The 27,801-nt window shown below is 33.1% G+C and overlaps 1 protein-coding gene across 11 annotated transcripts; it reads right to left on the bottom strand.

Moving 5' to 3' along the window:
* Positions 1-344: 344 nt before the first annotated feature.
* LOC108331674 (serine/threonine protein phosphatase 2A 55 kDa regulatory subunit B beta isoform) lies at positions 345-16,987 on the bottom strand. 11 transcript variants are annotated; one of them, XR_008248323.1, is made up of 17 exons: positions 16,718-16,984; positions 16,528-16,634; positions 16,338-16,433; positions 15,346-15,465; positions 15,004-15,189; positions 14,795-14,886; positions 14,532-14,650; positions 12,845-12,968; positions 12,609-12,732; positions 12,093-12,161; positions 10,130-10,221; positions 9,935-10,012; positions 7,275-7,354; positions 5,934-5,984; positions 5,134-5,518; positions 4,935-5,024; positions 345-672 (listed from the first exon to the last, which is right to left on the bottom strand). XR_008248323.1 is itself a non-coding variant. In XM_052876136.1 (15 exons), exons 1-15 carry the CDS (start codon positions 16,809-16,811, stop codon positions 572-574), a joined length of 1,533 nt encoding a protein of 510 aa, XP_052732096.1. In that variant the 5' UTR covers positions 16,812-16,982; the 3' UTR covers positions 345-571. The 11 variants fall into 11 exon arrangements, 5 of the variants coding, with proteins under 5 accessions (XP_052732096.1, XP_052732097.1, XP_017422029.1 ...); XR_008248324.1 differs by having other exon boundaries at positions 345-663; XR_001832414.2 differs by lacking the exon at positions 345-672 and adding an exon at positions 2,944-3,257.
* Positions 16,988-27,801: the final 10,814 nt, after the last annotated feature.

The following is a 27,801-nucleotide window of genomic DNA, read 5'->3' as shown; positions in this document are numbered from 1 at the left end:
AGGCAGTACCTTTAATTAAACTTACGAAGTTGAGATGGTTTTAAAAAAATGTTTAATTTTTTCCTAAAACTAAAGATATAAAGAAATTTTTTTGGCTTTTTAAGCCCAACAATGATTGACCATACTCCTATTGTTGTTTGAAAATTATTTGATTTTTTTATAAGTGAATATTGTTAGAAATAAGGAGGCTTGTTTCTCAACACCAAGAGGGAGGGGGGTATGAATTAGTGTTTTATAAAAAAACTTAAACTTTTCAAATCTTTTTGAGAAATTAGAATGATCTTCAAACTTTCTTGTGTTGTAAGTAAATGCGCATGCAAAGAAAGTAAAGAGATAAGGAAAGATAATCAAACTCAAGATTTTTATCCTGGTTCGACCTCAATGCCTATATCTAGTCACTCTCCCAATCAACCTTAGATTGGAGAGTATTTCACTATAATGATCAAAGTATTATAGCAAAGGTTTTATAGAATTCTCTCAAATGTAAGCACCTTCCAAACTCTCAATCAAATATAGAAACAGAATACACCTGCACATACTGTAGGATACACCTGTAGTAGTGCTAATGTGATCAACCAATATAGTCCACGAAAATGCCTCTAAAAAATGCTTCAAGATTCTTCAAATTCTTCGTGTTCTTGATTTTTAGAGCGTGTGTGCAACCTGTAAAATCTTTTCTCAAGAGAATATCAGATATGACTTTACAAAATGATCAAAAGTTACACTATTGCAAGCAATGCATCAATATATAGTTTTTCTCAGTTCAGATGCAAAACAATCGATTACATTATTTATGTCATCGGTTACATTAAACCAGATGTAACAGTATTACAACAAACTCAACTCTTTAATTGAATGCTCAATTAATGTAATCGATTTGCAATTAATGTTGGTCAAACATATTTAAAAATATGATCGTTAAAGCAGTTATGACTAGCATGAAATTAGTTTTCAAAACTTAACAGACTTAATTGAATACACAACTCATGTAATTGATTAAGCTTAACCCTTAAACACATTTGAAAACTTTTTTTCTCAAAAACTCATCATAGCACATTTGAAAAAGGTACATGCAAACACACGAGTTTCAATCGATTTAACAACTAATGTAATCGATTCAAACTAGCTGTTTTGGGACAGTTCATAACAGTGCTTGTGGTTTTCATTACACAAAAACATACAGTGTGCATACACAAATTTAATCACATCATAATCACAATAGTATGCATAACCAACAAAGTATGTGCAACATATGCATTTATCACAATATGTACATATAACTCAGTAAGCATGTACGTATTCCACATATGTATAAAACAACACAGAAACTATTTTCTGTTGTGACATGACAACATTCATGTGTTGTTGCTTATTAATGTGTTGTCATCATCAAAGCAACATAACAAAGATTGGGTTTAACTATCACATTGTTGCCCTATCAACAAATCTAACAATGACTAGCTTTGCTCGTATGGATTATTTGACATAGTTCTTATTTTGGAAAAAGTATTTGAAAATTGTTTGAAAATGATTATGGATTATTTTGGATTTTTTGGAAGTGAACCCAACAATGATTGACCTTGGTTCTACGTATCACAACTCAAAATGGAGAATTAGGGATCACATAGTTCTTTGTGAAAAGATTGGTCGTTGAAAATGTTGATGTTTTAGTTTTTGAAGATTTTGTATTTGTTTGGTAGTTTTGGCATTTTAAGCACTAGGAAAACGTAAACAATCATACAAGTACTTATACTTTTAAAACCTCATTTAATTATTTTAGAAAAATAAAGATATTAAGTATATTAGAAAAATAAAAATAAGTAAATATACGTATTATAAGTGATTTAGTACACCATTAAACGGAATTGTATAAAAAACAAATATAAATAATTAAAGATATAATAAAATAAAAAATATATTGAAAAATCTTATAAAACTTTTCATATGATTAAGAATAATGAAAATTGATTATACATTACGTAAAAGGAAAAATATTATAAATGCAAGTAAGTGGTAGGACTTTAGAAGGAAGAATTGGTGTTGAGGAATACAACTCTTAGATTACTTTAATGGACAAAAGACCTTGATAGCTATGAGAGTGACCTTAATGGATAGCTATTGCATCGACACTTGTTCTCAACCATGTGATGTGCAAGCGCCATCATTCCCACTTTCTAACCTCAAAGCTAAAGTAATATATTAAAAATAAATCATCACTGCCCGAAATCCTTCTTGTTAATATTACGACTTTACTCAGTAAGGTGAGTTACGGTGTATGTTGTTGGAAAAATTTAAGTATTTAATTATATTTAAGTATTATAATTATGTATAGTTATAAATATAATTTTAAATAAAGAGTTTGATAATATAAAAATAATTAAACAATTAATTATGGATACTTTTTCTTTTATAATAAATTAATTAAAAATAAATAATATTATTTTAATATATTTTTTGTTAAGGTAATATATAATAAAAATAATAATGATAATATTAATAATAATAATAATAATAATAATAATGCCAATTCTAATAATAAAATCAGCAAAAATAATAATAAGATTAAAACATAATATTTAGATATGAATTTCATTGTTTTAAATTATAAAATTAACATAAAAATTGATTAGTAATGTATAATAAAATAATATTTTTATATGGTTAAAATTTGTAGTAAAACTTTTGAATTATATATTATATTAAAATGAAATGTATATCCTTGTTGCATATTATTCAATATCATTCCATTAAAAAAGAATACAATACAAAATTGATTTAACATTCATTTTTAAATAGAAGTATATGTTTGATATAAACCGCTTAAAACACATAAATATATTAAAAAGGTATTAACCATAAAATACAATGAAATGTAATCCTTATTAAAAAAATTAAAATAACATGAATTTGATGTTAAAATGTAACATCCCAAAAATACAGCACTAAACTATATATTAGAATAATCACATTAATAATAATCCAGAATCAGTCTTACACTAGAGTTGAGCGTACACTCATGGCCGAACGACCTTACAAAAAGGATTACAAAGTTAAACCATACTAGATAAGCAAACCTGACCGAACGGTTTACAAAAGAAAATACCGAACGGTTAGATAAAAACAAAAGAGGGGTGACCGAACGATCACCTCACGATAACACTATCATCTACTAGCCGAACGTTCCTACTGCTCGTTCTTCACTTCCACTTCTACCAAATTTTCTTCTTCCAGCGCCTCCTCCAGCCGCTCGTCTCCTTCTGCTCACATCCACACGGATGATCATTGCAATGACAAGGACGGACGTACAAAACCAGACACGACAGGAAAACGCATGGTAAGCTTATGTAATTTATTCAGGCATAAACATACATTTCAAATAATCCAACACCAAATAAATTTCAACGTACGTATCATACAAAGCCTATCACTAGACTGACTGTCCGGACTGTATGAAATCTGCGTAGCTACAGGCGTTCGTGCACCCGGGATGTAGTAACTGGAATACTCTCATCAGCTGTCACCCGAGGTTAGTCCTATTCATCCAAAGTACCCCTAAGGATGGGACCTCTACGTGAGGACGAGTACCCACGAAACATCAGGATGAACTGCCAGCATTAGCATAACCACAGTCATACTTTACAAATCTCAAATTCTCAAACCTTAGTCGTTCCTCCCTGGAACGCTCGTTCAAATCCACAACATTCCATTCATCTCATATTTCTTCATCAATCATTATCAATCATCTCAAGTTTGTCTTTCATTACCAATCATTTCAATTTCCTCTTTGTTCAAAGATTATTAAGGGCATCAGGTACCGAACGTTCAATCCTCCTTCAAAACGAGGACAAACACTTGGAACGAGACAAAGAGGTCTCCAGTTCCATAATAGAATAAGACCGAGAGGGTTACTGTCAGTTTGAGAGAGACACCGAGAGTACTAAATATAGCAAGGAACGGATGAACCGAACGTTCATTACAAAGTGATTCAATTATATAAACTGACTCTTGATAACTCGGACCGAACGCTGAAAAGGCTTCGCCAAAGGCTACGACTCTATGCTGAAACCAATCGATACAGACACTTCAAGATATTCCAATAAGGATACTTAGAAGAATTCTCATGAAGAAACCGAACGTTTATGAATATTTAACTTATTTGATCTTACATCAAGAAATCCGAATGCCAGTAAATGACCGAGCACGGTAGATAAGAAAATTCTATTGAAGTTAGACGAACGTTATTTTTCATCAAGATAGATTATATAAGGAAACGAGTACGAGCGCTTGGTGTAAGACCGAACACTACTCAGTACGAGCGCTAGGTGTAAGACCGAGCACTACTCAACTTATAATAAAAGGCTTGATAATTATACTTATATATTACTGGGATCGTATTTTCGAATAACTACATATATAGATATTTAAATTTATAACAGGACAACAATACACAGCTATACTTGGCCGATCGCTCAAGCATAGTGGTTTGAGATACAAACGCTCGTTCTCAAATAGGATTCTTTCCAAATGAAAGAATCCACCCCCAACCAACTTCACTAGAAAACCGAACGGTCGAGGACCGTTCAGTACGAACGTACAATTTCTTAGGGGAACTCATATCAGGATCATTTATATTTACACTCATTTATTAACATATAGTTTCACCACTTATTACATTCATATCATAATCAACTTTCATACTTCATACAATCCATCTCATATAAGTTTCAGGTATTTCAAGCATCAGAACATGGCAACCATCATATATCATATAGTCAAATATCACAATAATCATACTTCATTTTAATTTAGTACCTCGACGAACGTTCATGCAATCCCATCACATCAGTCATCATGCATCAAAATCATTCAATCAACTAAACGAACGTTCAAACATTTCAACAACATACAAATTAAATTAAATAAGCTTCCCTTACCTCTATTGTGAACGTACGTCCTTCAGACTAAAACTCAGTTTGCGGAAATAAGATTTCTTCTACCCTCAACGTTCAACCAAACTCTTCAAACTAAATCAAATTACAGAAAACCAAGATTTGTTCAGATAAGGTGACCGCATGCAACCAAAGCTTGGTTTGCATGTTTATAAGAACGAACGGTTAAGACAAGAAAACTTACCCGTTCAGATTTTGAAACCAATCGGATCAAACTAAAGCTTGGGACGCCGAAAGTGATCCTACGGTGCCAGAATAGTGATCGGAGGAGAGAAGGTGAGTGTTTTCTCAGAGAGAAGATGAAGAAGACGCAGAGAGAAGGAGGAGAGAAAGGGATTCTTCAGAAATCTGGAAAGGGGTGCATGCAGAGAGTGGGGTAGATTTTTCTGAAAATTCAAGTTTTGCTCCGCGCGTCAGAACGAACGTCCCCTCTTCAGTCGACACCTGTTTTCCACTAACTGACTTTCTGACCCTCTTCGCTTGACACCTGGCGTTCGTCATCTGAGTGTCGCGCCTCCCTCTTGACACGTGGATTCCACTAAGTGAGACGTGCGTGAATTTTACTAGTTCTGACATAAAATAATAATAATAATAATAATAGTAATACAAATAATACTAATAATAATAATAACCCAAATAATAATAATACTGATAATAATGAGAAATATTACATAATAGAAAAGTCAGCAATAATATCACGAGGATTTATAATTAAATAAACATATAAAATATTAATACATTTTATATAACATAAAGTTTTAATAAATATAATAACAAATCAAAATACTAATATACAAAATAGTAATACTAATGATAGTATATTAATAAGATATAAATTTAATTAATTCAAGACAAAACAAAGCTGAACAGCAATCACATTTTCAACACAAACAATGGTGTAGGGTAGTGGAGAAGAAAACCAAACACAAAAATATATCACCTGATCAAAGCTTAAGAGGCGCAGGGAAATGAGAAAATATTAACCTTTGAAAGCTTTAATCACAACTCTCTCTTCTCTTGTAGGCCGCTTTGAATCTGAGACATTTGAAAAAAAAAAACCAGTCACATCTCTTACAGTATTCGCGCATTGCAAAAGGGGATGCAAAGACAAATTTGCCATTACAAATGGCCTTCTCCAAGAGAGAAGGAAGGTTACGGTGGTCCTTACACAATAAAGCACTACCAGCTTCTCGCAAGGAAGAAAATACCAGAAAATGGGACAAATGTCAGCAACCTAGGGGCATTTAGGTATATTTCCTACCACTTTGTTATATCATATTAGCTTTTATATTAGATTCTTTGTTATTCTTAATTTTTTTTATTTAACTACATTTCAATTTTTTTTTTATAAATTTAAATATTTTTAATTGACTTTTTATTAAGTTTTATTGACCGTTGTTTTATACTTGCTTATTTGTTTCTACATATTAATAAAGGTTAAGTATCTTTTATTACTTAAATTAAAAATAAATTATATAACACGTCATATGATTTTCATGTCATGACCAAAATATTGTCATTGTTACCATTACTATAGGTAATAACAATTTTTATACCATTACTTATTCTGATCAAGACACTGTCAATATTATTAACATGAACATAGATGACAACAATAGTCACTTGTTATCCAATACATTTTCTGTAAAAATAATAAAAACTATTTATCATTTTACATTAATCATAATATCATTTTATATAATCACGAAACAAATAAAATAACTCAGACATCAAGCTAACAGCCACACTCATTTAATAGGAAAATTAAGGACATTCAATAAAAAAATATAAAATTTGACTACTCAATTAATAGACAAAAGAAATTAATATAAACTCAATTAAAAATATTAAATTTATGAGAGCCTTAAGACTTAATTAATTTTTTTTTATACTAATGAATTTGACATTGCAATATATATTTTTATATTTAAGAATGTTAGCAATACATCCTCAAATACCCGCTTGAATGTATTATTTGAAATTAGTTGGGAAACGAGGTCTTTTAAAGAATTCTCTATTGTGGAGCACATATGGAGTATGGACTTGATTTTACAAATAAAATGTACAAGGCACAACTTAAGCATAGTACAAGACTAGGCTACTTTCAACAGCACATGCAACTAGATTGCATGTGGGATGCCAAGCTACTTGTAGCAGCTTGGATCTTAAATTACAAAGAGAGTCAATGCTGCTAGACTCTGAATCAACGTGGGCTGCAAACAGAAAGGGCCAAAAGGTTGACATAATTAAGAGTGAAACAAAAAGATAAAGGCCAAAATGAGATGAAGAAAAAATAGTGAAAACATATGTATAGGAAACACTAACCGTGATGGTAAATTCCACGAGGCATTATGCTGCTTAGAGAAGACCTTCTAGCCCTTGACTTAGATTGGCGAATAGCCTTCCTGAAAATGATAAAATACCAATAACAAAAAAAGAAAAACTGTATTTGAATAGGTAATTCAAAATATGCAATGCGGATTTAGTTTGGCATTCATCAAGTTATGCAGACATGAGTTCGCAAAACACAGGAACTGAATTATGTTTGTTGGTCTCGTTGAAAGGAGCAGAACTTTTTATGTTACATCTTTTAGGGATGAGAATGTTTGCACTTTGCAACCTCAAAATTAGAAGAAAAACAATATGGATACAATAGAAGTGTGACGCAGCTGTAGGTAGAAGGTGCCAAAATTAGTATTGGGGTGGGGGAGAGGAGACTCTCAAATATCAAACAAAAATCAGTGACAATGGAGTTAAAAGATAACAAACAACTGCAAAAACTAAAACACAGAAAAGGGTCAATGAGTTTTTTTTTGTCTTTTTTCTTTTTTCTTTTATATATGGAAGGTTGTTCAAGTTTGTCTATGCGATTAGCTAAATCGTGGATATATTTCTTCCTTGCTGATTCATATATGATTTCTCTACAATATTTACTTAACCAAAAATTTGCATAGAATTGAACAACATATTCATCCATGCCACACCTATGCAAGATGTTGTGCAAGTTGCCTGATCCAATCGACCAATATGAGTCAATCTAGGTCTCATTCATGAGATGGTCTAACAGATGATGATCATAACATTTGTTCTTCTTGGATTTTTGATTCATAAACTTCGAATCATATGACTGACAAATCTGAATTGTTACTGAATATCTAGTTATAGTGATCCTCAGTATATTCAAATTACTAATGGGAGTCATCTGCGTATTATTATTGTTGGGGATATTGGGTCTTGTAATATATTTGTGGCAACCGGATTGTCTATTAATTTGATTTAAGTTGCACAACTAGTAGATAATAACTATAACATTTCTTTCTCTCTAATGCACAATGGTTGTATTTTATAGTAGGATCAAGTGTTAGGAATGTGATCACGAAGGTACCTAAAATGTGAAGTATATTTCCTTTACAATTTTCTATTTCTAGAACCTTGTCTTTGGGTCGTAGCATTGTTAATAATCAGAATGAGGTGACATACAAGATTATGTCAGCCAAACTCTCAAATTTTAGAATATTTGTTTCAACATAACTTTCTTGGAAATAAAGATCAGACTTGTCACCTTGAATTACCCATTAATTGTGTTTCATGCAAACTTGGCAAAAGCAAGATTTTACCCTTCCTTTTACATGGTAATTGTGCTACCAAATGTTTTAACACAGTTCATACTCATATTGAGTATTTTGTAAGTTGCTTCTCATGGTAATTATAACTATTTTGTGACATTTATTGATGGCCATAGTCAATTAATATGGTTAAAACTAAGTATTTTTTGGAATGCAACCACTCATAGCTCTAAGTATTATTTGAAATATAACCACACATAGCTAAAATCGAGTGTTCTTTATAACCCAACCACTCCTTGTTAACATTGAGTATTCTTTGCAATGCAGTCAATTTTGTCTAAAAATTAATTTACAAAGTGATCTAAAAGATCACAGGTTCGCTCGCTAAAATATGTGTTGCATCTTACAACATATACAAGAGTTGGCTCACTCTTTTAGATAGTTAGAGAACAACCTAATACTTGACATAAGTTATCCGACCTATTTCAAATAGCTTTTGTCCAAACTAGAGTAAAAAGTATGACTGCAATGGTCTATGCAAAGTTGGCCTACAATCTTTTCAGTAGGATTGTTGATGTGGAAAAACTTTATTCTTCAAGAGTTCTTGGATGTAGATAAGTCTTCATGACATCCTCTTATAAGACCGATTAGAATGAATGTTTTCTATAGTGTAGAATAAACTTTTATAATATTTGAATTGTACCATCAAATCCTTAAGACCACATATCTTGATTGTCTGTCTAAGTGTAAGCTTATCAGACAAAGAATGTACACAAGTGCTTTGCGTCTATTGTTTTTAGTTGAAACATTGTGCCTATCGTCATTAGATGAAGCATTGCATATGTCATGATCTCATGTTAGGACATAATCATGTTTTAACACTTCATCAAAATAACAAAATCTGAGGAAAATTTCTAACACTATTCCATGAACACAGAAAGCACACTGAAGTTGATTGTTGTCACTATATTCGTAAAGTCTATGATGAGTTATGATGACCACTCATTCATCTTTCTCACGCTTCCTTTACCTTCATATTGTTGATGTCTTTACCAAGATCTTTCTCAATATGGCATGATTTTTTTTTTGGCAAATTGATGCTTCATCTACCAATATCGAGGGGACGTCAACAAGATTAGGTCACTTGTTGATTTATTTCTTCCGTATTGATTTCCCTATAATTTTTTACAATATTTACTTGAACATATTAATTTGGACAAATTTGAACAATTGATTTTATTTCATTAATTGACATATTTGAATAAGTGTAATTAATCATGTAGTATGCATTTTTTTTTTTGCATAGTTTTTGGAAAATTCCTTGTCTAATGTTAAGATTCTCATTAAATGGATTCTCTTGATGAGAAATATGCAGTCAAATTTAATAAAGATTAAGTTTGAATAGTATGAGGGATTTACCTATTAGAATTTCCTCTAATTTCTAGTTTAATCCCTTCCTCTCTTCCAGAACCTGGGGAGAATATTCGCAAGATATTGCTATGACAAGAATAGGCAATGTTTTAGTGATAATGTTTGAGGTTAGGAAAACACAAAAACTTATCCACAATAACATAACTCATAAAATATATTTCATTTGGTTTAAACGAGACAAACCTATAAGAACCAGTTGCAAAATGGAGTCCATCACCACTAAAGCAGCACTCAAATTTATCAAATATGCAGTCGTTATTATATAGCTCTGGCAACTGCATAAAAAAATAGGAGCAGAAGCAATCAACCATGTGAAGAAACAAAATCTAGCAAACTCTGGTGCTTCTCCCCACCCGAAAGGAAAAAGTTAGAGGATCTTCAGAGAAATTTATATGTAAAGCGGAAAGTTCAATCAAGATTGCTAGAGAAAATTATGTTTAAATGCTTTATATCAAATTTACAAGAACAAGTACGATCTTTGGAATAACTGTAACTATAGAGGGAATAATTCATGGCAGGAAACTATGGGAAAGGTTGATTGTATGAAGAATAAAGAATAACATATGTTATAGAGAACCTATTCAGTTTTATGCTATGCCGGCAAACAATGGAAGTAAAATACCTACAATGAAGATTGATGGAAAAATGCTCGAACTTATAGGATTATAGTTATAGGCAAATTTCCTTTGTATACGTGAAGTTATAGGAAACCACAAACACGTTATGGAGCCTCTTTCCGCATGACTAAAGGGGTCAATTTTGCGCTGATGTCTTCTTTACCTTGGTTCCTGAATCCTCCTTGTTGGGAATAATCCTAATATGAGTCTAAATCCTATATTGGATAGAAATGACAAAATTAAACATCATATAAGAAAAAAGATCCATAAACCCAATGTCTCGAAGTTTTGGGTTAAAAGTGGTGTTAATCTTTTATGTGGGTTGAACTTGTGTCACATATATATAATCTCTCCCTAATGAAACCCCTCTCAAAAATAGACCCATCACTTCTATATGTTCAAAGGCACATCCTCAAGCTAGTTCCACAATGCATTCTCTTTGCAGATGATAATGGTAGTTACAATAGAAGGATTAAATGGTAAAAGCTAAAGTTGTAGAAGTAGAAGTAAAATGGAGTATTAAAATGAAACATTTGTGATAAAAAAAGTTGCCTCTCAAGCATTAAGTATTTATTATACTTCTCTAAGATCCATAATGCTTTATATAACCAATTGTTGGGTTCATAGAGTGCCAAAAAGTGCATAAGCAGAGTTTTGCATGGATGAAGATGTTCTACAGTGTATGAGTGAACATAAAAGATAATGTTAGATCAGGAATAAACGCAATAGAGATACTAAGATTAGAAGCTATTGAAGGAAGGACGGTTTAGTCTTGCCAAAGATGATTTGGTCAGGTTGTGAGAAAATTACGAGCCTCAATGAAAGAGATGATTAAAAGGATAAGAGAGTTAGAGGGAGAGCGAAACAAAGAAAAACTATATTAGATAATTTAAACGATAAACATCTCACTGATCCTTTTGAAAGTTTGGTTTACAAATATAGAGGCGCCAACAATCCATTTAATTGGAAAAGGCTTTTTGATGTTTTATGTTTAGAATATAAATAACTATTAAAGCACTCTTTGATATATTTCCCTCTAAATTCAAGTAATTAAATCCTAGAAATATGGGCAGCACAGCCAAAAATTTCGTAGTCTCTAAAGTTTTCAAGTAAAACTGGGTACACAATTACGAGGGAACATAATCCATATTTCTGTTACCTATGTAATAGAAAACTGGGCAAAACTAATTTCACAAAAACAAAAGCCGTTTCCAATTAGGAAAAAAGAAAAGGGAGGGGGCACAGGATGTTTCAAATCTATTCCACTTCACAAATTTGCAGGTATTCTACAGTGGCACAAAGCTTAGAGAGTTTACTCTCTCACTCACCGCAGAGGGATGACTGTTGATTATTGAATCACAGCATTTTATGAAGGAGGACAAAGAATGCCTAAAAAGTTCTGTTGCCCCTATAGTCAAGATTGGAATTGATAAATGCAAAACTGATAATAGAAGAAAGTTACCCATAACAATTATGCTTTTCACTATTAAGTGAACAAAATCCTCAAAATTCAAATTTTTACAACAAACCTTAGGACGCAGATGCTCGTGAATTTTGAATATTGCGACTGGAGATGACTCCTTACGCATGTCCCAAAGCTAAAATAAAAAATGAAACTATATAAATGCCTTAAGAGCATACTTCTAATGCTAAAAGAAATCGAAGTATTTAGTACATTTTTCATTACATTTTGAGTTTTTGTGTAACTAAAATTGATTGTCTCATCTGTCGGTTCATTGCAACTTAACATATCCGAGTCAGCTTAGTCCACAAAATCACAATACTAAATGCCGGGACATTTGTTAGTTTTCCGTTTTGTTGAAAACAATGTTGGCTTCATTCAAAAGGAAACATTTTCTACCCAAAGAATATCCAAATTTCAAAGGCCAATGAAAGAGCATGTTTAACTATTGAAAAAATTATTAGACCAACTGAGTACCCTTCCAAATCACCACTGTTTGAAGAAAAAATCTATGACACAAGATAGGCTCCTGAATACAATTTTGAAATCATAATTTAAATGACTGCAGTAATAAAAGGAAAACCTTCATATTCATGTAATTGCGACTTAGAAGATGCTGGCCATCATTTAAAAACTTTATGTCTGAGATGGAAGAAGTGATTTCTGTGAAAAATGACTTTGATCCATAACTCTCTCCATGTTGAAATCTGTATAATTAAGCTGAATGAGAAGTATCAGAACATATGAATAGCTGAGACAACAGTAAAATTCAAGAAAATTAACTATGCCTAAATTTGAGGGAATTGAGTTGTATTTTACATTCTAGAAGCATGGTCACATATTGCTGAATGTCGCAAATCAGATAGACGAATTAAACCTTGTGAGCTGCTATATGCAAGGAGGTTACAATGTAAAGGATGAAATTCAGCTGATGTTATGACCTCTAGAAAAAATAGGGTAAATCAGTTAAAAGGTCAAAATGAGGGCAGAAATAACATGACATGCACATATGATGCATATTGCACATGACATAGATCTCATTTAATAATGACTTCAAAACTGGCTTAGGTCGACAAGTTACAGATGCAAAGCAGTATAATGGATTATTCTGATGGATTCAAGATGTAGCTTATGTATAGAACTAGATAGGCTTGGCTTTCATCTTTAGAAAAAGTGCTTCTGGATAGAAGAAGAGATCCTCCAAAATTGAGAGTCAGAGAAGACCAAAAGAGTAATATTCATTGGCAAATAACCAGAAAGAAAAACATGAAGAATGCAGCAAACAAATATTGTTGCTTTAATGGACAAAATAATTAAAAAAAAAAAACAAAAAATGCCCTATCCACACTCTAAGAACAGAAGTAGGCAATGTGGGGCTTCGCAGAATCCCTCTGTTACCAACATGAGTAAATAGACTTTAATACTATGTCAGATTTTCATCTCAAAACCGATCTCCAAATATGTCTACCAAAATAGGTTAGCCTACGAGAATTGGTGATTTACCAAGATAGGCTATAGGCTTTCATAGAATGTTAGATTTAATCTCAAAACCAATTGACATTAAATAAAATTGTCCAACAAATATAGTCTTACCACAAGAATTGAGGTAGGCAATATGAAACTTCCCAATAATATCTATATTCAGTTTTGGAAAGTGAAATAGGTAAAGTCTTATTGGAGATGACAAAAACTAGAAGGGATAAAGGATAACAACAGGTGCCTATGTAATATATAAAAAAGTCAGTAAGTGTTCAGAAAAATTGAATGGCAACAGGTGAAAACCGTAGAACTGATTTAGAATACAAGTTTTAATTACAAAATAAAAACAAAGGGCTAATGTTGGTAGGGTTCTTATCCAATATGTTCACGCAACTATCTAGTTGGATTATATGATTTTTCATACGCTTTGTTAAATGACATTTCCGTCAAAGTTGTTAGAATTATTTCCTTAAAATAATTCTTCCAGAAACATAGAATAACATCAGATCTGATCTAGGCCTTATCTCATGATTTACTTTCCCCTTATCTGCTGGTTTAAATTGTAATCAGATTGATTAGAGAATCTGTAACCAAGTCCACCAATTTATATAATCTTCTGTAACTTCAATTAATTAATTAAAATTATTAACTTATCATCAATTTAAATCAATTTACTCTTCAAACCCACTTGATGAGGCACTTGATTTTCAAGGGTTGGACTAAACATGGGTGAACAAAGAATTTCAAGTATAAAAACTTCTTTCCCAGATTCTAGGCCTTTCAATAATAGTAGTGAGAAGAAGCATGAAAAGAGTAAAACTAAGTTTAGGAACAGGAATAAAATAATCAAATGAGGCAACCTTGCTTCCTGTGATGGTATATTCTAATTTTTTAATTTCTATAGAATCTAAAATATTTAATTCTACTTGGTTGGAATAATTGGACAGAATTAGGAAGTAGTGATGAAATATGAATGAGAGCATACAAGAATTAGAATGTGCAAGGAGTCATGGATAAATAGAGCTACCGGTAAGGTCCTCCATGTTTGATGGCTTCATGTCAATAATGTTGAAACACTGATCACTGACCTCAAGATTCCACAAATTGATTCTAAGGTCGTCTGCCGACACAAAGGTCTCATAATCACTGTAGAGGTATCATGACGCCACTTTTTGTTTTTAATTTTGTAACTAACAATGCAGATAAAATAAAGACGTATTCCTATTATGTTTACACTATTGACAGAAACAGGATATTAAGCATCCATAGTAAAAGGCAAGCCGAATGCACCTATTATTTGAGATGGAGTTAATATTGAAACTGTGAGCATAACCATACACCTTTTGGCGCTTTGCGCGAAAAGGGTCTTCCATTCCACCAATCTGATAACAAAAAATATCAACCAACGGTCATGTACGTGTACCCAGATTTTCTTTCAAACCGGAGATAGTGGCGATAAAACTTAAGCATTGGTATTTACACAAGACACAAGAACCAACCTCGCTATCAACGTCCTGAGGCGGCAAATGATTCTGAGGCATCTTCTCTATCCATTCCAAACGATAGCCATTAGCAGCAGACTTGGTTTCCAGCCCTGGTACGAAACTACTTTCCGCCAAAAGCATATTTTCTGAGCACAAAGGAGGGGCCATTTCTTTAACTTGTTTCACCTTATGCTCCTTAACCTGCCCCAGAAACACCACAGAACAGAAAATGAAAGCTGTAAGATATTATTCAAATTTGGAACATACAGAATCACCTTATTCAAATCGGCAATTGTACAGGTTAGAAAGCAGTATGACGAAATAAGTAGAATTAGAAATTTCAAGGCATGTTCAAACCTTCCACAATTTAATTGTTTTATCGTTGGTTGAAAGAATGAATTGCAAACTGTCGTGGGTCATCCACCACCTTACTTTGTTAATCTTCTCTTCAATTTCTACACTCTTTAGGTAATCAAACTGCAAATATACCAATAATCAAATAATTGATGATCGAAATTATCAATCTTTGCATAATTTTTCAGAAATTATTCATGATACATTACTTTAGAGATTACTTAGGAAAGAGGATAAAACTTTGATAATTTATTTAACAAACTTCAAAAAGAAAAATATACATAATCATTTTTTTTAAACATCTATAATTTCCCGCTCTCTCTTTCTCTCTCTTTCTTTCTATCAAATCATATATATCGTTATAGATAGTGTTTTTTTTAACTAATTTTAGTGTCACTTTTAATTACACTATTTTATCCTTTATTTAACTAAATCATATTATTTTTTCTATTATTCAATAAGATATACAATTTCACAATCTATAGACCAAAAAATAACCACATAATTTTAACTTTTTTATATTTTTAAAAAGTATAATATTTTAATACTGCTAGTCATTTATAATATCTATATCTTTTTGTGATATTATTTGAGTGCCATTACATTCGAAGTATACATGTATTTTTGTTTTCATAATAAAAGGTGAGGTAGCATATCTCAGAATTAATAATTTATGCCTTGGTGATGCAAAGTCATTGAATCCTGTATTGCCATGTAGGTTATGTTGGCTAGCTTTTACAATAAATAATTTAAAATTCATATAGGTTGATTCATGAGAACAGATTAAGAGACTTTTTTCTTTCAGAAAAATTCACAAAATTTTAGTTAACTTTACTCAATTTTTAATGTATAAAAATTAACTAAAATTATCTAAATATTCGCTGAATACGTTTTCGTCGGCCTAAAATTTATTGGGATGAAAGTGGTAGAAGTTAAGCTCTTACAATAAACTCAAAATATCATCAACAAATAGAATACAGTAACGACAAACGTACCTCGGGTTCGTGGCTCTGAAATTCTGTCTTGTAACGAAATTCGGGATGCTGCGAGACGAAACCCCGCTGCTCCAGATCCCTTCGGTTACTCGAAACCTAACGAAGAAACACATAACAGATTTCAGACAAACGGCTTTTCGAATACGGAAGCGAAGACAGTGTATGGTGGCGAGAATCGCGTGATACTCACATTCTTTTTCCGATCGTCTCTTCCGAATATTACAACGCGTCCACCTCGATCGCCAACGGCGAGATGATCGCCGAGCTTATCGAAAGCAATGGTTGTTATGATGTCGTCTGAACATGATAAACGAAACGAACAGTGAACAGCAATCGAACGAGAGAAAACGCAGAGTTAGGAGTTGCGAGTTACGACTAACCGTTCTGGAGAGGCTCGTTGGGAAGTTGTTGGCCGAGTACTTGAGAGAAGTTCCATAGGAGAGGGACAGAAGGCGCAGAATCGTAGTAAGCCATGAATGGTGCTAAAACGACAACGTCGCGCGCAATCTCATTCTGATCTCAAAGAACTGAAGAGTCCACTTGGTTTTGGAAACTTGCAGAAGAAAGCAAAAGTTGGGTTTTGGGTGTTTTGTTGTCGCTGTGATGATTCATCCACTTGCAATTGCAATTGCAATTGCAAGTTCGTTATACAGGAGAAAATGCGCGCGCCACACAGCGGTATTTGTGGGCTCGCACGAGAGGATAAGGCCCGGGTCCACTTAACTACTTAAACGGACCATGTTGTGACTTGACAATACCGCCACGCTCTTTACACCACCTAATAGTTTCTTCTTGCACTTCTATAGTTAAGGATCACAAAAAAATCTGTGTTCGCGGATATCCGCAGATAAAATCCGCGACAGATAGTTGGTATCCGCGGATATTTATTATCCGCGGGTTGCGGGTAGCGGGTTTTTTAATACCTGCTTATAAACGAGTCGGGTGCAAGTATTATACTATCTGTATCCGCGAATATCCGCTACCCGCAAAACATAAAAATAAAAATTTAATTTATATTTTATTAAGTTAAATTTAATTAAAATTAACATTAATTTATATTTTATAAAGTTAAATATAATTAAAATTAAATTTTAATTTATATTTAATTTAATATATATTATATTTTTTATATTTTTTATAATTTTATTTAAATTTTATTATATTATTTTATAAAAATATATATTTTTAAATATTTGCAGGGTATTCCCAGGTATCCACGGATATCCGCGGGTTTTAAAATATCCGCGGATATTTTTTAAGCGGATATCTGTGCAGATAGCGGGTCGGGTAGCGGGTGGATTTTTTTTGTCGGGTCGGGTAGCGGGTGAATTTTTTTTGTCGGGTCGGGTTGCGGATAGGCACTATCCGTGCCCGACCCAACCCGTTGTCATCCCTATCTATAGTCTTAGAAAAGGATTAAATTATTTATAGATCCAAAATATTTTGGAATGAGAAATGTATTTTGAATGGCGTAGTTTAGAAATTTAAATATACTTTTTTAATTATATAATCTAAACATATATTTTAAAATTTTCAATCTTAAATACATTTTTAAATAATATAATTCAAAATATATTTCTAAATTTTTGAAGGTTTAAACCCTCTTTTGGTCCTTATATTTGTTGGTAAATCTCAAGTGGGTCATCGCTTTTTAAACTGTCAAATTGGGTCCATATATTTGTAAAATTGAGCCAATTTTGTCCCTTCCGTTAAGTTTTGATAAACAGCGTTAAGAGATGTTGAGCTGTCATTTTTCTAAAATGGCGTGGCATTGCGTATTAAATTGAATGAATTATGTGTTAATTCCACATCAGAAATTTCCATTCACAAAAAAAAAAATTCTCCCACCCATTAACTTCGTCTTCTTCATAGAAACCCTAGCCGTCATTAGCCATGCTCGCCACCATCCTCGCCCAAACCACCACCGTGCTACATAACCATCAACACCGTTAAGCCACAACCTTCCACTGTCAACCTCGTCGGATCCACCATCTTCTTTTGACCCAACCAGAAAAAAAGATTACCTTTTTTCTTGCACCTCCTTCCATTGTGTATTCCATCATTCCATATTAAGTTCAAGAATATAAATACTTTCACCAAGATGAAGAATTCGTAAAATCCAGAGTAATCCACATCCAAACAATAAGATGTGATCTGTTTGTTGGCTATATTCTGCACAACCAAAACCTCTCTTCTACCTTCGTTAAACAAAATCACAATAGGCGTGTTCAACCTCGCTTCATCTTCACCCAACGACCTGAACAATAGCAGAAGCAAAATAAACTCCATTAGCGACTTTCAACGAGGGAAAATGGGTTCCTTGTTTGTAGCACAATTTGGGTTAGGAAAATGGTGCATTTGCAGTGCTGATTTGGGACCATGGAAATTGAGACGGTGCTTGGACTATGGAGTCTTCATTTGGGTGGGGTAGTTTTGTTTGGAAGAAGGGGTTGAAGTCATAGTGGAAAATTTGATTGTGAGAAATAAAGATTGAACTGAGAAGAAAGAATTGAGAAGAAGAAGAAATTGGCGCCGGAGACAGAGAAGAAGCTAGAGACAAATAAAGATAAAACACATAACCCATTAATTTAATACATAATACCAATGCATTTTAAAAAAAAATACAGCTCAGCATCTCTTAACGCCGTTTGTCAAAACTTAATGGAGGGGACAAAATTGGCTCAATTGTACAAGTATATGGACGCAATTTTGACAGTTTAAAAAGCGATGACCCACTTGAGATTCACCAACAAATATGAGGACCAAAAGAGGGATTAAACCATTTTTGAATTTGGAAATGTATTTTAGGTTATGTAATTTGAAAATTCATAAAAATGAATTTCAGATTACATAACTCAAAAATTGAAAATATCATTTCTTCTAAATTATGCAATTTATAATACATTTTCATGTTACATAATGTAAAATACCGTTCTAAATCCTACTATCCAAAATACAATTTAAAATTATATAATATAAAATATTATAATCTGATAAGATATCGTAAGAGAACATCCTGCTTTTTCATTCACCAAACAATAATATAAATACATATCATAGTTCACTAGTCACCATTAAACTTGCATATAATCAATTAAAATGTAGCCATTAAATATGTCTATTTAGGAAAATAGTATATCTTCTAAATATAATGATTAATGAAAATAATAATTATTTTGATCCTAAGTTCGATAAGATATTTCATTTTTACATATGACATCATTGTTTCAATCCCAGTCCAATGAGATAGCATTGCTAAAGTCATTTATCACATTCGAAGTATTGTCAGCTTTGAAATTTGAAGTTTCATCATAATTTTATCCTTAAAAGGTGTCTTAGAGGGTTAAAGGAGGAAGGTGTATTTAAACTAATATTGGTCTCAACTCCTAAGAGATGTGAGACTATTGGGTGTACCAGACTATTGATGAGCCAAGGTTGTTGATCATTTGGTTTTTGGTGATATTGCTAACTTTGTCAAGACCAACATTCTTGTGTCTAGAGCATGAAGATGAATGAAGTTTAGTGTAGTCAATCTGAAACAAATGCATCTAGAGGTGACACAAGTGGATAAGTCTCTCCCCTTCATGTGAAGAAAATTGAAAGGGAAAGGAAGAATAATCTCGCTCCTACTCACATTGTTGAATCCTTAAAGGAATCACTGAATGTCAAAGGATTCACGAAAACCATGAATGAGATATACACCGAGCTTCATGTTCGTCGAGGGAGAAGAGATTACGCAACAAAGAAACTTATTGCTTGAGCTGAAGCGTCTACCACTAAAGCATCTAGCATAGAGCAAGCTACTCTCGTATCTATTGCCCCTCCAACCAAGTGGTAACTTTTTGACAAGTGAACCAAATCATATCAAGTAGTAAATGTAAGTTCCAAGTATCGCTCTCTAAAAGGGCTTGTGTTTTTGTTTGTCTAATATTAATTATTTACCAAATTCAACTTAGATACGATGATGATTGAATTCATAACGATGAAATTGAATTGTAATAACAAGAATTTAAAGATTACGATTGAAAAAAGCTTCATTTGAACTGGGTTTCATGAATCACATAAGAATGAAAATTTGTACAACGTATCATATTGTCATTCACATATACACATCAAGGTATACTTGTTTCAATTCCGTAAGATCAAGTTCTAAATTAATATGTTAAATTATTAATTCCTTAATCCATTTAATATATAATTTGCATTAAAATCATATGTTTAAGAATGACCAGAATAATTGACACCATTCCTAGTATCACTCTTTTTGATTGCTCTATCTTATGTCCACGTTTAAGGTTACTTTTCAATACTCATAAACATTCAAATTACATTATATTTCCATATAAATGACAATCAAAATAAGAAGAGCACATGAACGCATAGATATATCGCACAAGAAAATTACATCACAGTGAGTATATTACATCCAATTCCAACGAAAGATAAAATTAGCTACTCCTAGTTAGTGCCGTCAAAATGGGTTGAAACCCGTGAGCCAACCCGGCTCACCACGGGTTTGAGCCGGGTTGGGTTGGAAAAAAATGCAAATTTTTTTATGCGAGCCAATTTTGACCCGGCTCACTAAGAATTCGGCTTACACGGGTTGAACCCGTGGTGGGTCGGGTTGGCTCACCAACCCACCTATTTTTTTAATTAAATTAAATTAATTATTCAAATCCTATTTTTTTATTGAAATCAAATTAATTAAATTAATTATTCAAAATGCACAACCTTTACTTAGCAATAGAGCATTTCGCGTTGTTGTCTTTCCAAAAGTTCTCCTTCACAAATAAAACCCTAAGATTATAGATTGGATAATATTATAGATGGAGATAAAGAAGAAGATGTTTCAAGAGAGCATAATACTGTGGATTTATCCATTAAGGACTTCAATTTAATAGATGGATAATATTATAGATTGGATAATTCGGGAATATATCATTTGTTTTATCTTGTTTTTAGTCCTATCTACAACCATGACAATTTTATCTTATGCTATATATTTTTGTTAACCTCTATATGTAGTTTCTTGTATGTCTCACTAAATTAAATTGGCAAAATTTTACGCTTGATAGCTTAGAATATATATAACAATATATTTCTTTTGTTTCATTTTCTTTTATATCAATTGATTCAATTATTACTGTTTCAATTTGATCGATCAAAGTAACATGTTATAAGAATCTGAGAAGAAGAAGGTGAAAAAAAAAGTTAATTAAGTGAGCCAATGAGCCAACCCGTTTAACCCACCAACCCGTGGTGGGTTGGGTCGGGTTCGATTTTTTTTGGCTCGCTAATAAATGAGCCGGGTTTGGTTGACTCACTAAGTGGTCAACCCGTGGTGGGTCGGGTCGGGTCGGGCCGGGTTACCCATTTTGACAACTCTACTCCTAGTCATCTAAAACATACACGTTTGACGAAATTCGGTGAAGAACGACGTCTTGATGTCTTGAAGTAGCATCTGTCTAGTTTTTGGAATTTTTTCGTTCTTTTCTAACTAGAACCCCCCTTTACTTCCTTTCTTTCTCGACTTAATAACCACTCCAGAAATATATAATTCCCTCAACGAGAAGGTATACATTCGTTGAGCAAAAATTACACTAATCCTTTGCTAATGATGATTAACTTAGCGAGAAAGTGTTGATAGATAGTCAATGATGTATTAAGTTCCTGTACAATGAGCTAACACTAACTTTCCTAATAACTATTACATTTTTCTATTAGGAAAACACATAAGTCATGAATAATTACAACTTTGAGACTCTTAATAAGCATGAATAACAAGTATTTTTCACATTTTCCAAGAGTAAACGATCTCGACCAACAGTGTCGAAAGAACAAAAGATGACGAAAGTGAAGACTGATCAATCATTATTTTATACTATTCACTTAGCTTTTCACACCAAATTATATTAGTGAATTGTGTTTAATTCTCCATTATTGTCTTATTTTCACTAATTGGGCTTAATTCAATTAATAATTCATATTTTTAATTAATTTGGATTATCTGAATCTAATTATTGTCATTATTAATTGTAGGACAATTTTGGAATTATAATTAGTACTTTAAGAGGGTTGCCAACATCATTTAATTTCGTTTTGTAATTTTAATTATTTTAGTTTTGACCATATTTGACTTTTGTTTGGTCAATATTTTGTAAGAAGCCCATATAGAGGGCATTTTCGTCTTTTGTCCTTTTAAAAACCCCAAATCAGATTTGTGAAGCTCTCTCCTCTCCCTCATTCACGTTTTTCTTCTTAGGTTTTAGGGTTCTTAGGCGTTTTCCACTCCCCCCTTTGGGTGTTTACGTTTGATATTCATTTCCTTCCTCTTCTATGTATTGAATCGTTTTTTAATTTTATTGCTATTGGTAATTTCAATTTTTCTTGATGTTCCTTTCTCTGTTGCACTTTGATTCTCCAATTTCAATTTTGTTTTACCCTTTTCAATTTCGCATATGCAATCTCATTTCGTTTATGGTTTTGCGTTTTGATTCTGCATTGCGTTTTAGTTTCAATTACGTTTTGTGCATTGTTGTTTCGTTCCAGAATTTAATTTCGCATTTCCTTCAATGTTTCACATTCTGTTTTGTTGTTTAATTGGGCTTTAATGGTAGCTTAAGTGTTCTTGGTTGGTAATTAACGAAATTGCATAGTTTCCTGGAGATTTCTAAGTTGGAATTGTGATTTTGCTGCTCTGATTTGGCTCAACATTCAATCTATTTTGTGCTTGCGATTGGGTATATGCTTAATTTCCTAATTGGTGTTTAATCTTCGCTTAGTTGATTGGACTGTATGGTGCAAAATTGATTGAACTTATGCATTGCATTCGTTTAGTTTGCAATTATGAAAACATTGTTAGTCTTCACTTAGTTGATTAGCTTATGTTGGATTAGGGGTTAAAGTAGTGATTGATTGATAATAATCTGTGATTGGAACATTGCATTTGAGTTAATTGCCAACCGCTTTCTAATATGTGTTGAATTCATGTTTTAGTTGTTTCTTTTGTATCCACAAAACTGTCCACAAAAACTCTCCCACCAAGTGTTCTATCTAATTCTTGAACCACATTTGGTCCTTGAGAGACGACCTAGGGGTCACTTCCTAATACTATATTGCACTTAATTGTGTATTAATTTGATTCGGGTACGACCTCGATCAAATTTGGCGTTGTTGCCTATTGTTGTGCGACCTGAAGAGTCTGATCAATTTGATGATGGACTCGTTTTTAAAAGAGTTAAAAAAAGGCCTACAAAACCTACTGATTATACCATTGTAGTGCCAGCTCCAAGGAGGCCTAAGCTCACCATTCGAAAGTCTTCATGACAATCATCTAAGGCTGCCTCAAACGATTCATCAGTACCACCCACCATACACCTTAAATCTGATGAAGATCAGAGTAAGTTAACCCCTAAACAATCCACACAACTGACCATTCCTACACTCATCACCCCTCCAAAACAAATCATTTAAAAACCCATACTCCTAGATGCTCCTATAATCATCCCGCACCATGCAGCCACTACATCTACTCCTCCCACATTAACCTTAACCACTCTTGCCTTTTGCTTAGAAAAACAAAGATACACACCATCTATGTCCTTAACCTACCCCCTTCTTTCTCTACCTTCTCACACCACAAAAGCCCTCCTTGACACTCACCCAAACTTACCTATATTTCCACCTATTCAATGACAGGTTGAATAGTGCACTACCATAACCACACCAAACGTACCCCACTATTATCGTGAACCATTCCCAACCTACCAAAAGCTGCTCCTAAAAATCATCATCGCCTTACCTCCACCCACATAGGCTTGAGAGTCTTATCCCAACCTTCACTGAATAACCTATACCATCTTCCCATAGGAACCATCATCTTCATTAGACTCGTTTAAAAGGCCAAAACCACCAAGCTCACTCCCAAAGAAGCCAAAATCCTTAACCAACCTCTTAGTCAACTTGTACCCTCCACATCCTCACCTCCACCAACCTTTAATGTAGTTTAGGATGAAGATCTTCGTCTGGCTATTCAACGATCTTTGGAAGATGTCCAAAGTCTACCATATACAGGTCGATCTATCCACACTAGATCTTCCAAGGAATTTTATAAGCAAATGTTCCTGATGTTGCTTTCCCACAATCAGTCCAACCTCAGACGCCACAAAAAGATTATTGTGGTACTTGATATCATAACCCCTCCTCTAATCGTTGTAAACAGGAAGCCATTAAAGATGAAGAAAGTTGACCAATAAAGGGTCCTTGTCCTGCTCCAACACTCCCAACGCTCGCAACCCATGAAAATAGTGGAATGTTGATCCCTCAACGCTCTACAATGAGTTTGACGCCTATTTGTGCTAGTAGTAGTCGATATATCATCATACTGATGCATCTAGAGTAGACCACACATCCATTAGTCAATACTCAATTGAAGAATTTGGCAAAGGCTATCAGCCCTCTAGTATGAGCATTGTTCAGCCTTGACAAATTCTTCACTTTGATGATTCAAACGCTACCTTTTTGGTAGACAATGCTACTGTAGGAAGGCAACTTCTCCCCATGCTACCTGTTGGAACCCACAAGACCCAACCGTTGGTTCTTAGGGAACTTGTCTCTCTTAAAGAGGCCACAAATCGCGCCCAAGCGCTCTTGGTTACATCATTTATAATGGTCGAGCTTGATGAAGTTCTTCTTCAAGAAATAGCTGAAGACATCGCCCAACCTTTACCCAGACCAATCCTTAAAACACCTTCATCTCCTTCACCTACCGTCGAACCAACACAACAAATCACACATGTGCCCCATCCAACCCATTCCTTTAGATAGTCACATCTCATCCTCAACCCATAACCACTTTACCACCAAACCCTAACCTACCTTTCGACCTAACTTCTCTTGCCCTATTGTAACACATGCATGATCTTATGGTGCAACACTTTGCAAATACTACTGCAGAGCTTGCCACTATTAGGGTGAACAAAATGATAAGTTCATGGAAGTGGTCAACACCCTCAAGGCCCTAACCCATAAGTTGTTTCTTTTGTCTGAACCAACCACACAACCACCACCACTTCCACCCCCTCAAGGGTAGTAATGTTCTTTTAAGTACCTTTTTTATATTTATCAAATAAGGGGGGAAAATAAAAATGGTAAACACTATTAGGTTCTCCAATTTAGGGGGTGTCAGGGGAGTATACCCTTTTTATTTTGTCAAACATTGAAAAACAATTTTATGACCATTTACTCTGATAGATCAACAATTTCATTTCATCTGATATTCATCATATCATCTCCTCTGATATTATTTTGTTCACTCTGATATTCATAATATTTTTTATGCATTTGCTCTAATATACATATGCATTGCATAAAGGGTTTATGACTTGTAGGAGTCATATATCATTCATATTTGATCTTGAATAATTTGTTTTGATATTATTGATATGACTAACATGATCAAATCGCCACTATCAAATTTGCTTTAAGTCATATTTGATCTTGTTGAATGTTTAAGGGAACATCACTCAAATTACTACTTTGATAGCTATAATATATAAACTATCTAAGATATATATCGTTTAGATTATGAAATGATTAAACGCTTTAAATTATATAAGAGATATAATTATGCTTTGAACAACAATGTCCAATTTTTTGAAATCCTTAAAATATATTTCGTTTAGGATGTGTATTTGTTAAACATAAAAAAATGGAAGATTGTTAAGATAAGATCGTTTAGAGATATTAGACTTTCTAGTAACTCGAGTTTTGAAGTTTAACATAGAACACTTAATGAAATATTATTTAGTGAGTAAAGCGTCTAAAAGAAATGAATACTAAAACATCTTTTATAAATGCAAGGTAAACAATGACGTGTTTGTTAACAAAGTTAAACGGTATATGACAAAAAAACGCATCTAGAATAAGTAGTAGTAAACTCCGAATATTTATCAAATGACATACTACTTTAAAAGAACAGACTCATGCTAAACGCTTGTAGTACGAATCATGCCTAAACGCTCTCTAAACGTAAGAGCATTAAATGTATGAACGTATTATACTTCTATGTCTACTTTACTTTTGTTCTCTTCATCTGTGCAGATAATGACAATAACAAACTTTATTCAAAAGCTCTACACATGGATCAAAATGATGTTAATAGATAGTAAGACGTTCTGGGAATGTTTTCTTAAAGCTTTATGCTATGTCTATAGTCGTACATGCTCTCACTGCTAAAGCAATGTTGCTCTTCCCAAAATGAAAAATGGTACAAATCTTCATACCCACACTAGTGGAAAATAGACTTTTTATAGCTTTTGTTTAAACCTATTGAAATTTATCAGGTATAGAAAATGATGCGGTGACAAAATGATAAATAAGGGAAACATTTTTACACCAGTTACAGTAAAAAAAAAAGGTATAAAATATAAATGATAAATAATTCTACACCAGTTACACTCAGAGCAGGTATAAAAAATAATTTTTACACCGATTATACTAAAAATCGGTGTGGATTCTGCCCAACATCATTTCTCACTTTCGTTTCTCACTTTTGTTTCTCACTTTTGTTTCTCACTTTCGTTTCTCACTTTCTCTGCTCGTCTTCTCTCACTTTTTCTCCTTTTCTTCACGCCTTTTCTTAGTTCTCTCTGGCACGTCTTCTTCTCCTTTGCATTGAAGGCAATGTTCCTATTGTCAAAGCCCTCGTGCTCTTGGTCGTGACTCCTCTAGAAGGGTTAGATCCTCTCTTTTGCTATGTTTGGGCAATTAGGGTTCCACGACAACACAAGAATGAAGAAGGTGCATGATTAATATGATACTATGTTGGTGATTGTGCGGGATTAAGAGGATGAAATGTGTTTTGGAAGGGTCTTTCATCAAAACTCAATACCAAAGCTCATCTCTTAACTCACTTTTACATTGTGTGGAGGGCCTGAAGCCCGACGAGTTCATTGTGGTTAGCTTGTTATCTGCACATAGGGTCCATGTGTACTTGTACAAATCAACAATGATAATCAAATAAATGATGATATTCCAGTTTCCTGTCTTTAATTCTTCCTTATTTTTCCTTTTATCGGCATCTTCAATTGTTGTTTAGTTGGGAATTTTAAATGTTACTTGTGCTTTACACTCGTAATAATTTTTGTTGTAATTTGGAAGTTATGTTATTACTTGGAGTGGGATATTTATCTTATCTGTATTTTCTCTATTTCTGACTTCACACTGACAAAATCTTGTTCTTTGTAGTATACATGATTTGGAATATTCGTATTACTCTTACATTTGGCCTAAGAAATGTCTTTGGATAACAAGGATGAAGTTGCTTTTACACTTGACCTGCTTAGTAGATTGGTGTCCTTTAATACGGTAAGTTTACAAAGTTTAATTGACCTTTTTTTTTCAATTTGGTTCTTTATAAGGACATAGCCACTGCATGATAATTGTTGCAAATCCAACAAAGTAT

Source organism: Vigna angularis, chromosome 4, assembly GCF_016808095.1.
Source record: "Vigna angularis cultivar LongXiaoDou No.4 chromosome 4, ASM1680809v1, whole genome shotgun sequence".
NCBI classification, from domain to species: domain Eukaryota; kingdom Viridiplantae; phylum Streptophyta; class Magnoliopsida; order Fabales; family Fabaceae; genus Vigna; species Vigna angularis.
The sequence above is the reverse complement of the archived record's forward strand: the minus strand, read 5'-3'. Positions and strand labels throughout refer to the sequence as shown.

What these genes read in the sequence shown, in the direction of transcription:
- LOC108331674 (XM_052876136.1), bottom strand. Translation starts at nt 16,811, where the DNA reads ATGGCTTACTACGATTCTGCGCCTTCTGTCCCTCTCCTATGGAACTTC. An exon ending in TGTGACCATGCTTCTAGAAT is followed by an intron (nt 12,733 to 12,844) that starts GTAAAATACAAC and finishes TTAATTATACAG; the next exon opens with ATTTCAACATGGAGAGAGTT. An exon ending in ATTAGAGGAAATTCTAATAG is followed by an intron (nt 7,355 to 9,934) that starts GTAAATCCCTCA and finishes TATCATTTTCAG; the next exon opens with GAAGGCTATTCGCCAATCTA.